Source organism: Marmota flaviventris, chromosome 14 (assembly GCF_047511675.1).
Source record: "Marmota flaviventris isolate mMarFla1 chromosome 14, mMarFla1.hap1, whole genome shotgun sequence".
In the NCBI taxonomy this organism is placed as follows: domain Eukaryota; kingdom Metazoa; phylum Chordata; class Mammalia; order Rodentia; family Sciuridae; genus Marmota; species Marmota flaviventris.
In genome coordinates, this window is record NC_092511.1 from 28,625,274 (window position 1) to 28,638,184 (window position 12,911).

The 12,911-nt window shown below is 42.1% G+C and overlaps 1 protein-coding gene across 1 annotated transcript in view; it reads left to right on the forward strand.

Annotated features, from left to right (window-relative positions):
* Positions 1-12,911, forward strand: part of Vit (vitrin) — a 79,436-nt gene that overhangs the window by 18,385 nt on the left and 48,140 nt on the right. The window contains exons 3-4 of the mRNA XM_034637147.2: positions 503-636; positions 5,796-5,873. Of these exons, the coding sequence (XP_034493038.2) occupies positions 503-636; positions 5,796-5,873 (212 nt within the window). The remainder of the gene's footprint in view (positions 1-502; positions 637-5,795; positions 5,874-12,911) is intronic.

Consider the following 12,911-nt stretch of genomic DNA (forward strand, 5'->3'; position numbering starts at 1 on the left):
ATGATATCACAAAACAAAATTGGAATTTGTCAGGAAAGAAGTTTTACCTGAAAGAACCAGTGAGAAGCTGGGTATCATGGTGCAGCCTATAAGTCTCATCTACTCAGGAGGCTAAAGTGGGAGGATCACTTGAAACTGGACAACAGAGTGAGACTGTGACTCAAAACAAACAAACAAAAAAGAAAAAGAAAGAAAGAAAAAGGGAGAAAATCCATCAGGAATGAGAAATCCAGGGAAAAAAGAAATTTGAGGCATGGTGACCAATTCCTGACTGACAGATGGGGTTCTATAAGAAGGAAGAGGACACTGAACCTGGCAGGTCAGGTACCAGGCTAGGTTGATGGAGGCACCATTATTGGGGCTTGGCTGCAGGATAGGGTAAACTTTTCCTTAACCTCACTGCTTTTGTATGTCTACATAAAGATGGAGACTGGCTTGCATGTTTACTGATGTCAAACAGCATTTCTGTACTTTCTTCAAATTTTTTTTTTTCTTTTCATAGTGGTGTGCTCGATAATTCAGGAGGAAAAATACTTGTTCAGAAAGTGGCAGGACAGTCCGGTTACAAAGGGAGTTTCTCCAATGGTGTTCAGTCCTTATCCCTACCAAGATGGAGAGAATCCTTCATCATCTCAGGTATGGCCACATGCTGGAGAAACACGGCTAACAAGAGGCATTTGGGATGACCTCCCAGGGTAAAGTTTGCTCTTTTCAATGAGCTTTTAGCTTTTGTTGATGGCCCACTTCATCTCATAATAATCCAAAGCACTACTTCTTCTAAGATCATGAAACGATGAATTATAATTACATGATAAATCACTACAAAGTCAAATCTAGAACTATTAAGAGCCTCAAATTGCTCATTTTAAACACATTGCTGCTATCTATAAGTACAATCAAACTTTTAATAAAGTGGATTGCATTAATAATTTATATTTTTAAACTAGTCTCTTTTTTTAGGCTAATATGCCCCATATCTGGGCATTTATCTTTTAAGATTTCTGGTAAATGAACAAATGGGAGCATGTGCTTAGAAAAAAAAAAAACTGAGCCACAATTTTAGTTTCAATTTTTTATTGTATTTAAATAATTGTTTTACTATTCAATCAGTTCTCCCTATCTAGAGCCACAGGATTTTTATAGATAATCATTTTCACTCTTCTCTCTTTCAAAAACTTAATAACAATGATCTATAATGACCACTGTAGTGCAGTTTCCCAGTGAAAGCTAACCTAGTATTCTTGGTGCTGTCATGACCTGCCTTCCCACCTTTTTCTATTTTTGTGAATTTCCCCAAGTCAAGCCTTTATTCTGAAAACATTCACATTAACAGAAAAATTAAAAGAGGAGTACAATGAATACCCATATTTCTTTCACCCAAATTCACGAATTGCTAATATTTTGCCACATTTGTTCTTTCTGCCAATCTATCTATCATCTATGAATACTTTTTTCTGAACCATGTGAACATAAGTTGCCGGCAACATGACACTTTATCCCTAAATACTTCAGTACACATCTTGTAGGAATCGTTTTCCAAAATGACAATGATACCAATACTACACCCAGAATATAATCTTGAAATAATAATAGCATCTAATAAAAAGTTCTTATTCAAGTATCTCCAAAATATTCTTTATTATATTTATTTTTTATCCTAAAAATCAGATCTACAATCTGATCGAAAGTTATGCATTGCATTTGGCTGTCATGTTCAGTTAGTATCTTTAATCACCCACCACACTACCTCCTTGGTCAAGAATTTCAATTGACATCTATGAAGTCCAGGTCAGTTGTCTAGCATGTCCTATAATCTGGATGAAAAAATACTTCCAACTGTTTCCTCATGATTGGATTCAGGTTAAATATTTTGAAAAGGGTAGGTCATATGGCATATCCATGGGGTCATACCACAATGGCCACATCAAGAGGCACATAGTGTTGATTTATCTAATTATTGGTGATAGTAAATTTGATTAGTTGGCTACATTCCATTTCTCTCCCAAAGATACTCGTAATTAATAAACAATCTGTAGAGTGATACTTTAAAACAACTTGGCTAACTGGTTCCCAAATAAATTTAACTTGGTAGTTTTAATATCCAGTGCTCATCCTTGCTGTAGTAAGAATTATATTAGTACAGTAGTCCCTCAGTATCATGGGGACTGATTCCAGGATCCCCTGTGGATGCCAAAATCTGCAGGATCCTCAATCCCTTACATAAAATGATATTCTATTTGCATATAACCCACACACATCCTCTCATATACTTCTTGTCAACCCTAGATTACTTATATAATACCTAATACAGTATAAATGCCATGTAAATAGTTATATATATATATATAAAGGAATAATGACAAGAAAAAAGTATATACATGTTCATCACGGACATAATTCTTTTTCTAAGTATTTTCAATCTGAGGTTAGTTGAATCCACAGATTCAGGAATCCATGGAAACAACTGTAATTGCAAAATCATAATTTTTCCTAATTCTGTCATCTCTTCCACATTTATTAGCTAGTATTCTTATATAAAGAGGAGTTTTCTTCCTCTCCTCAACCTGTGCGGTTTTTTTGTTGTTGTTGTTGTTTTTAATGTTGACTATGGACTGGTGAATTGCTTTTTTAAATACAGTATATTATTATCACTGTCCTGATTGGTGTTCACGTTTTATGAGATTGGCCAGCAGGGGCCCCTCAGGCTTTGGACATATTCCCCATCAACATTTGAACACAACACAATCTCCGATGTCAACTTAAACCTCCACTGTTTAAGACCTGAATCTCCCATTTTCTCTAAGACAGTTCAGCAGGATCTTAAACTAGATTCTAGCATATCTTCCTGGAACTGTCACGGCACTTTCCTGAGAAGGAGCCACCTATGAAGAGGCAACTGAAGCAGAGAAATGTCTCCTAACATACTAGGTCTTCCAGCCTGGATGGTTCTCTAGCATTATTAGGCATCCTGTGCCCTAAACCCGACTACCCTCCAACTGTCAGGGTTGTAATACAACTAAAAACAGACCTTTGAGGATTCTTCTCAAATTGAACAATCCCTGTTCCCTGTTGCCTGCCAGGTTCTATACAACTCGGGTTCAAACTGGATTGGTTTCTTTATCAGATAGTGGAAGGGCATCAACTGCAATATTGCGGGTCTTTGCCTCATAACAGAACTCAGAACAGACCATCTGAAAATGCTAGTGTCTAGAATACAAATATGTTGAGACAGAAAGAAATATAATCTCCACATAGGTGTTTCCAAGTAACCCCTGGCTAAATAAGAGCATTTCAACCTTAAGGGGCTCAGCCTGCAACTCAAGAATCCCACCAGAGGCTTAAAAGAAAAAAATTAATTCCATGAGAGTAAGAGATGTTTTAGGTTTTTAAAATGAAAATCAATCTGCTGAGATTATTCCCTATAAATTTCAACTTCCATCTCCCCTCATTCCTCCTAGTGACATTTAACCGAAAGTACTTTTCGCCAACGATAATAAACATCTGTGCTTCTTCGGTGGCTAGGAAGCCTCTCGAATGGATGAGTGACGGAGTGCACTGCGGCAGAAGGCTGCAGCCAAGGAACGCCCCGTTATTCAGAGGTTCATGGCCAACGAGTTTAACTGGATCATGTCAGAATCCTTATGACCTTTCTCTAGGTTTTTATTTCTAATTTTTTACAGGTCACTGTGCTCCTATAATTAATTTGCTTTGGGAAACCGGGTTTGAGGGGCATGAGCATTTTTGGTCAGCATGATCTTTGGACAGTCCTGGGATTTTAAAAGTCAGTGAAGGACCCCCAATTGTTTTTGATTTACATTTCAGAAAACTCAGCTCATGCTCTTTTTCCTTCTGAATAGAAACAGAAACATTAGGTTTTAGTGGTGAGAAGAATAATGAATGCAGGGAGATGATGTGTCTGATGGCTTTCTGTTCATAAAAATGTGGCCCACAGCCATGGGGCCCTTATGGGTTCTGAAATGGCCCCAATTAGTATCTGTTGGGAGCATACTTGGACCCATGTGGAGAACTTGGAAATGCCACATTGTACTCCCCAGGTGATTTTGCCTCATTTTGCCTGTGAGTGGCACTTATAGGTGACACCAGAATGAGTTTTTGCATCTTTATAGATATGTACATGATATATGTTTTAGTCAACTTTTTCATCTCTGTGACCGAAAGACTTGATGAGAACAACACAGAGGAGGGAAAGTTTATTTGAGGCTCATGGTTTCAGAGGTCTCAGTCCATAGATGGCTGACTCCATAGCTCTGGGCCCAAGGTGAGGCAGAACAACATGGTAGAAGGGCATGACGGAGAATAGCAGCTCAGAACATGGAAAACAGGAATCGGAAAGAGCTCTCCTCACCAGGGACAAACTATAAACCTCAAAGGCATGCCACCAAGTGACCTGCATCCTCCAGCCACACCTACCTGCCTACAGGTTATTAACTAGTTAATCCATAACAGAGGATTAATTCACCAATTAGGTTAAAGCTCTTATAACCCAATCATTTCACCTCTGAAAATTCTTGCATTGTCTCACCCATGAGCTGTTTTTTTTTTTTCTTACAGCTTTGTGTTGTTAAGTAGTGGCCATACCATTACTCATATTTTCTGAATGTAAAAACAAGAGTCTTGGAAGCTGCTACAGCTTAATTAAAGGAAAACTGAAACAGAAGCCTAGAGCCTAGATTTTTTTTCTGACTCCCAGGCCCAGGCACTTCCTAAGACCCTACAATCTCTTGAGCCAATAGGATATTTGGCGAGATTTAGTCCCACCCGCCAGGATTTTTGTGCCTTACCATGTCTTCTACAACCTTCATCCTCTACAATGCATCCATTATTCCATGTAAATAACGGATCACAATGGACACCCACCTCCCAGGGTGTATGAATCCTCACAGGCGTCAATCCTCAATGGCCTAGGCGTCATTCCTCAGCCTCAGGAATAAGGACTCCGGGAGCCCTTACATGCCAGACATTGCCTGAGGCCCTGGGAATTCAACAGCTACCAACTCAGACAAATTATTTGCCTTTAGGGGGCTTACTGCATTCCACCAGCACTCTCAGTTTAATTGCAGAACAAAGCTCCCTTGGAATTTCAGGCAGCTCCTCTTCGTGGTCAGAAGACTTTTGCAGGAAGCAGCCTTCTCAGGCAGTTTGCATCCTTCCAAGCTTACTGCTGCTTACCCAGTCGATCACCTAATCTCTTTTCCTTTTTATGCTTCCATTGTTTCCCTGTTAGTACCATCCACACCCTCGCTGGGCATCTAAAGTCTCTCCCTGGGTGGCAACACTTGGTTATTTTCAAGGCTGATCTATATTTACCTACTTTCAGTTTTCTCTACCACCATAAAATATGAATGGATCAGCGCAGTCTGAGAATGAGAGATGGCCATGCACGTATAGCCTGCGGCGGACCCCAGAGCCCTTGCACCTGGGAGGAGAGAATGTGCAGCATTTCAAGTCCATCTGCTGTCATAATTAAGCATTCAAAGCCACATGCATGAAACCTTAACTTACAGGTCACATCATCATGAGTGAAATAAGGGTTGCTAATGCTAAACGACTGAGTTATGGAGATTTTATTGCTTCCGTTCTAACATTAATAAAACACAGGGCATACAAGAAAACAAAATGCCACTTGGCTTTCTTATTGTAATCAACAAGTCAGTACAAAGGAGACTGATTTTATTGAACTCGAGATAAATTGGAAGGAGGAAATCAACTTACCGGTATAGAACCATCTAAAATCTCCAGCTCTAGAAATAAATCTTTTTTTTCTTTTTTTGCAGAAAGTAAACCCCAAAAGGGTGTAACCTACCCATCAACTCTTACATATTCATCATCCAAAAGCCCAGATGCCAAAGCAGGCAAGTGTTCATTTGTGATTTAATCTAAACTTTCTGAGTTCGTAAACATAAGCAATATTGTGTTTTAGGAGATGGTGTCGAAATTAACATCTTAACTGGTCATGCCACACTGACTCTGGTGATATTTTACCCGATGCCAGAAGCATGGCACGGACATCAATGGGAGCAGACATCTGGGACTAAGGAGTGAAGGCTTAATTTTTTTTGTTTTTACAATTTGAGATTGTCCCTGCGTTTGTGTCATTTTTATTTGGAGTGACTGCTGCCTTGAATTTCACTGCATTGCTGCTTTAGAAGATGACATGACATTCTGTCTGGAAATGTTCCCTGGCAACTAAAAGGAAAAAAGCCAGATTTACTTAGTATGAAATGAAGGGAGGAAGCAAAGAGAATGAGGTGGCTTCTGTGATAACAGTGAGCAGCTAATCTAAACAACCCCAGCCAAAATACATTGTCTGTAGGACTGTGCCCACCCAGCTTCCATGGGAACAGCAAGACAAGGACAGGTAGACCTCAGGCCAAGGAATTCCTCTGTCCGTATTTCAGTGTTTAATCAAGAACTCATGTGCATGATCGTGGTCTGGGACCTGCCTTCTGGTGGGATTTGGTGTTTGCTCCCAGCAGCTTACAGGATGAGCTGATGTAGTTGAGGTTCTAGTCACGGATGTGGAGTGAACAGGTTTAAGAATGGCAGTGGAAGCTAGCATCTGCTGAGCACTCGCTGAATACCAGGCACTGTTCCAAGACCTTTACCTGATTGTTGCCTTTAATCACCCCAGACTACCATCTGCATGTACTATTCTTAGCCCTAATGTACAGTTTGAGAAAAATGCAGCACAGAGATGTTAAGTGATCTCGTTTTGCCAAACAGCTAGAAAGTAGCAGAGATGAGAGTTCAACCCAGACAGTCTGGCTCCAAAAACTCCTCCCTAAATCACTATCCTAGACTTTTCTTATTTTAATACCAGAATACAGAAACTCTCGATTTGACCAGCATTGACATACAAATAGGAATTTGTTGTTGTCTTCCTAGTTACTATATCTTTATATCATCTGTATCTTTAATGATGGTGGTGATCTAGATGTGGTTAGTTATAAGGATACAGCTCTTCTCCACCCCAATCTACAAGCTGCCAGTCTTATGGACCATTTCTGAGATATCACCTGTCCTTTTTGGGTGTGGACACAGGGAAGAGGAACAGATGACAGAGACATCTTTAAGAGGTGTGTCCTGTTGTCTCCCCTAGCCCACAACTTCTACTCACATAGTGATTTTCTGAGTAGTTGAAGTGTGTGGGGCACAGGGGTACTGTCCATCTGTCCTAGACCTTCTCATTGGGCCCCCACCCCTTTCTCCCACCCCTGGAAATCCACACTTGTACACAGCAGTGAAATAAGGGTTGCTATTTCTGGGCAGCCCCTGAACACGAGCTCTGGGAATTGTGGGGTTCCCTTTGATCCCCTTTGAGGTCTGAGAACTGTGGGATAGAGTGAGGTCACCTTCCTCTTCTTCACATTTAAGGACTGCTGGCCTAGGATACTCCAGGTGCCCTCTCGTCCCCTTCTGGAAGATCCTAGAGCAGAGTGAATCCCCATGTTCAAGTAAGCCCCTAACCTCAGGAACCACAGGTCAAGCACTTCCTCTTTTTACCCCAAAGGGTAGAGTATTTCTAGACTCCCAGGATACTCTCCTAAAAGCCTGCCAAGTCTGCTTCTGCAGCGTGTAAGCAGGGCCTGTGGCTGCTGAGCCTCAGGGAGAGGGCAGGAAGTGAGATGCCCAGCTCCCCCCCCCCCCGCACATAGATGAGTGACTCTTGCGGCACCTTCTTCTGTATGGGGAGGACAAAATATGAAGGAAGGGAGGGAATATTCTCTTGCCCTGAATACTGTACTCCCCACAACCTGGCTACCGAGCCCTCCCTCTTCTGGACCTTTCCTTCTGCTCACTGGCCTAGAGAGAGGAGGGGTTGGTGATTGCACAGATGGTACTGCAATGGCCCAGCGTAGGGGAAGTTCAGGGACACATCTTCTCATTTAGGAAGGGGTCATTCCGCCCTTCCAGCTCAATTCTAAAAAATGGGAAGGGTCTCACACAACCTCTATGATTCCTCTATGAACTGAGTACTTTCTCTAGTGCCACCTACGGTACAATAACCCCGGGAAAGAGTACCAGTAACTTCCCTTTTTTCAGATAAGGAAACTGGCCCTTAGAGAGGTTCAGTAACTTGCCCAAGGGCATTGTCCTAACTGGCCCATACTCTGATTGTATCACCTGGTAACAGGTAAAGTTGTGGAGGGAGAGAGAGGAATTATAAACAAGGGATGCCTGGTGTTATAGAATGCATTTGGTTTCCATGTTCAGAGCAGAGATCATTTCCAAAAACTTTTCCATCTACCCCAGCACTGTGGCCAAGCTTAACACCATCCACTCCTAGCAAGTGCTTGTTCCCTATGTCTGTTGTTAACATTCCGGAGAAGTGCAGGTGGGCCTGGGTACTCATTTTGAAATTGGCTGCTCTGTAAATTCATAAACTAGCAAAAGCCAAAGTTAAAACAGGCATTGCTTTGTCACTTGTCCCTTTACCAAGCCATTTCAACTTTCTGTTTCAGTTTCACCGAGTATTACTATCAGCTCCTTATCACTAGATGACCAGTCTCAAGATTTACGTTCATCCCTTCATTCATTCACACAATAACCCCATATTAAGCACCTGCAGTGTTCCAGACCCTGAGCTAAATAATAATAAGCATTTCAACCTAAAAGGGAGGCTTGGGGTCCTGCCTGGTTTCAAGATAGAGGGACCTCAGGCTTTAAAAAAAAAAAATCATCTCATGCCCACCATGGAGTAGGTTTTTACCAATTCAAATAAAAAATTCCAGTGAGAATCACAAAAGAGTGCCCCTCGTGTTGCTGCTTTGCCTTAAACGATTAAATTTCTTTAGAAACTGGCTGCAGCAGAAGGGATGGAGACCATTCAGGACCCAGCATGCCCACGTAAAATGCTTCCTTGCCTCTCCAAGAATGTGAGTTAACAGGTAAATCAGGTTAGGACGACCCCCAAAAGCATAACAACCTTCTTCTGTGGAAAATTATCTCACTTGAAAAATAGAAGGCATCTTGATTTGCCTGGTGCAGCTCATGCTGAGGACAGACAGTACCTGAGATTTACATGCTGTTCCCCCAGGCAGTTAGCAAGCATCAGGCAGGCAACTGTTATTTGGCCAGAGCTTCCATCTACTCTGAGCTAAATAAAATCAGGTAAGTGTTCATTTGTAGAAATTTACCAAAAAAAAATAAAAATAAAAATAAAAGGACACTCCTGGTACCATAGCAAGAAAAGGGAAAGTAAATCTTTATTTGAAGCTACTGAGCAAGACAGCCAGAAACCGCCCCACGCCCACCCCCTGCCCAGCTCCTCTGGCCAAATGCTAAGGCCCTCACCTGGAAGAAAGCCAAACTGAAGGTTATTGCAGTAAGTTTGACTTTCTAGGAACCTCTGCCCTCACTGCCCAAACCTACCCACTAAGGCCACTCCTCACCCTCTCATAGAAGACAATAGCTTTGTGAGATCTCAAAGGGCTCTGGGTCACCTCTAATGAAAACCACATCTAGGGATCCTAAACCTTCCCAAGACTTGACTCCCACTTTCTCCCCCTTCTATGGAAAAAGGAGGCAGGGAGGAGGCATCGACTTGGAATCAAATATATAGAGTCCAAATCTTGGCTCTGCTACCTATGTGTCCATGTGAGCCTAAATGCATTTCTTAACCTCTTGGAAAACTTGTTCCTTATCTCAAAAATAGGAATACTTCAATCAACTTCCTGGATCATGATAAATATTAAATGTGTATGTTTGTGTAAAAGAGGACTTTGAAATGTGGCGAATGGTAGGTGCTCAATGAATAGTGCATTTCCTGCCCTCATATCTAACCCTGAGGCATGGGATGAGTTAGTGATAGGAAGAACCAAATCTTCCCCCAGCACTCTTATCTCCAGACATTGCTGCTAAACCAGCTACTGGCTTCAGGCTTCTGACCTCCGTCTCCTTCACTTCACCTCATATCTGACACCTAGTGAGAACACTGTTTTCCACCAGCAGAGGGGGAGACTTAGTATGGGGATAAATGTCAGCTACTGCCCCTTATGGGATGTCTGCCATGTGTCAAGCATGGTGTGCATGTGCCCCCTATAGACTTGACCTCTAATTATGACAACAACCTTCCCAGGTAGGTATGACCATGCCCATGGCACAGCAAAAGGAACCAGGCTCAGAAAGCTATAGTGGCAGGGCTGGTAGGGAGAGCGCAGAGTGGAGCCTGGTCCTGGCTATGATTTCCAAATCAGAATCCCAGGCCCACCTCAGATTCAGTGAGTTCACATCTCTGTGAACAGCTCCCTAAAGTCTGCCTTCATAACACCTCCACAGTGACTCTGCTGAGGGGCCAGGTGTAGGAAGGAGCTCTCTGGGGCTGTTCTTGATTATGTCCAAAAGAATAGAACATTAAGAGTCTAAGGGAAGTTTTGAAAAGATTTCCCATGAACATCTTTGAAACTTTGAAGAGAGACCAAAGTATCTGAGATTATGTGGAAAGAAAAAAACTATTTTATGGGTTTTACTTCAAATTGCTCAAAAAGAATCTGGTTCCATGAAGAATTCCCTTTGGACCAGATTAAGCGCTGTGTTCGTAAGGCTGGAGCAGGGAAAGTGACTTTCTCTGTCTCTCTCTCTTAAAGCCAGTTCAGATCTGTGAAGGGGGGAAGGCAGAAACAGCTCATGGAAGACCGGAGAGATGGCCACATTGGTTGAATTTACAAAATGTTTGACAGCACCTGCGTCCTAAGTGCAGCAATGGCTGTCCCCAGGATATTTTACTTCTCTCTAGCAAACCATTATGAGCACACCAATAAAGATAGGGTATTCTAAAGCCTTGGAATTAGCCAATGGTGTACCAAAAAAAAAAAAAAGAAAATTTTTTGTTTTTAATATGCAATAACTTTTAAAATGTTCACTATTTGCTAGTTGAAGTTTTATTTTTAGTATACTGTAGATTAATTAAGTTTTTGAGTACCATCAGCTTATTTACATATTTCTCTTCAAATTAATTCTTATATCCTATTTCCTAAAGTGTACAAGCAATTCTGTTATATGGCTTTTCCCTGGATGAAGAAGGTTAAACCCGGGCCAGCATCTCCCTAAAGAGGCATCAATGCCTGTTAGCATTTTCCTGAGTGTAAGACAGGGGAATGTTCCGGAGAAAATAAACACTTCCCTAGACTTGTTCTGGAAGCTCAGACCCTTTAAGGTAATGGAAATGTCATAAATCAGGCAGGTTTGGTCCTGCTTGAGAATGGCCTGAAGACTAGAAGGCAAGCTGACCCCCCAAGGTGGCCTCCAACTCTTTAGTGACTTGTCTGGCACAGTGTACAGACAGATTTGAAGGAGACCAACTATTAGCAACCATCAAGGTGAATGAGGGAGTTGCTTCCTGCCTTGACTGGCTAATGCCTGCCAGAGTGGACTGAATGGCTGAATTCCAGGTTCACTCTTTGCTGACTGCCCTTCCTGGTCAGTGCTGGAATTCTCAAGAAAGTGACAGTGTCAGAGTGGAGAAAGGAGCAGGTGCTGGTGCCGGGCAATGGATCTGAACACCCACCAAAAGTTTGTCCACAGGACTATGGTTCTGACGCTACTTTCCCAGGATGCTGTGCAATCTACAATGCTGAACAACAGTGAAGAGTGAGTGAGATGATTCCCACGAAGAGGGACATTTCTGACATTTTCATTACCTTGTCTGCCTGATTTATGACATTTCCATTACTCTTGTCTCAGATACAACCCCCCTTGGCCTACTGTTCCATGTACCAAAAAAGTGCTTCATCCCTAAGCAGAGTGAAGGCTGGAGCCAGGATACTGTGGCAGGACAAAATATGCTCTGCATTCCCCAAAGACCCTCGTCCTGACCACTGGAACCTGTGACTATTTTCTCATATGTTGTAATGTGATTGAGGATCTTGAGATGGCGAAATTACCCTGGAATACCTGGGTAGGCCCTAAAAGCCATCATATGCACACTTGTCAAGGGGAGGCAGAGGGAGATAATTCCATACCCATAAAGGAGAAGGTTATGTGAAGATGAGGCTGAGAAATAATTGAGGCTGCTAGGCTTGAAGAGGACAAAAGCCAAGGAAGGCCAGCCACCAGGTGAAACAGGACAAGGCAAGAAACACATTGAATCCTCTACCCTCCCTGAGGGAGCTCAGCACTGCAGATGCCTTGAATTTGGCCCACTGATACTGATTTTGGACTTCTGGCCTCCAGAACTTTGAGAGAATGAATTTGGTTTTGTAAGCCACCAAGTTTGAGATGTTTTCTTATAGCAGTCCTATAAGAAGCAGTCCTTATAAGCAGTCCTATAAGCAGACACCAAAGGTAGAGATACAGAAGCTGGCATACCCCACTGGGGCCCACAGGCACACAGAACTGTACCAGGACTGAGGTGCTATTGACCTTACAGGGCATCTCGTTCTAGGTTCTCAAGATAGTCCCCAATACTCAATGGGTAGCCACTTTTCCTCTTCCTCTGAACCTTCAGAGATCCCCTCAGGGCAACCAGATCACTAATGAACTGAGACTTGCTATATGGCAGAGCTTCAAATTGTGGAAGCATTCCAAGTCATCACAGTTTAGAAGACAAATCTAGATGCTCCTTTACCATGGAGTCAGTTCATTACCCGTTTTTATAGACCAGGAAACTGGGGCCCAGAGGAGTTAGTTAACTGGTAATGAACCAACTTAAACTAGAACAGCTAGAATGCAATCTCTAAGAGTAAGTCATAGAGTACACAAACCCTCTTCATGGTGCCTGGCAAATTAATTTGGCAACTAATCATGTTCTGCAATGTCTATGTTGCTATAGTGTTTAACTGTCAGTTAAGTATATTGTTGTTATTTGGTCTTTGGTTTGTTGGTTGGCCTATTGCTCTGAGATTGAACATTCCTTTAAGCAGGAATTGCAGGCTGTTTGTCTAGATTTCCCC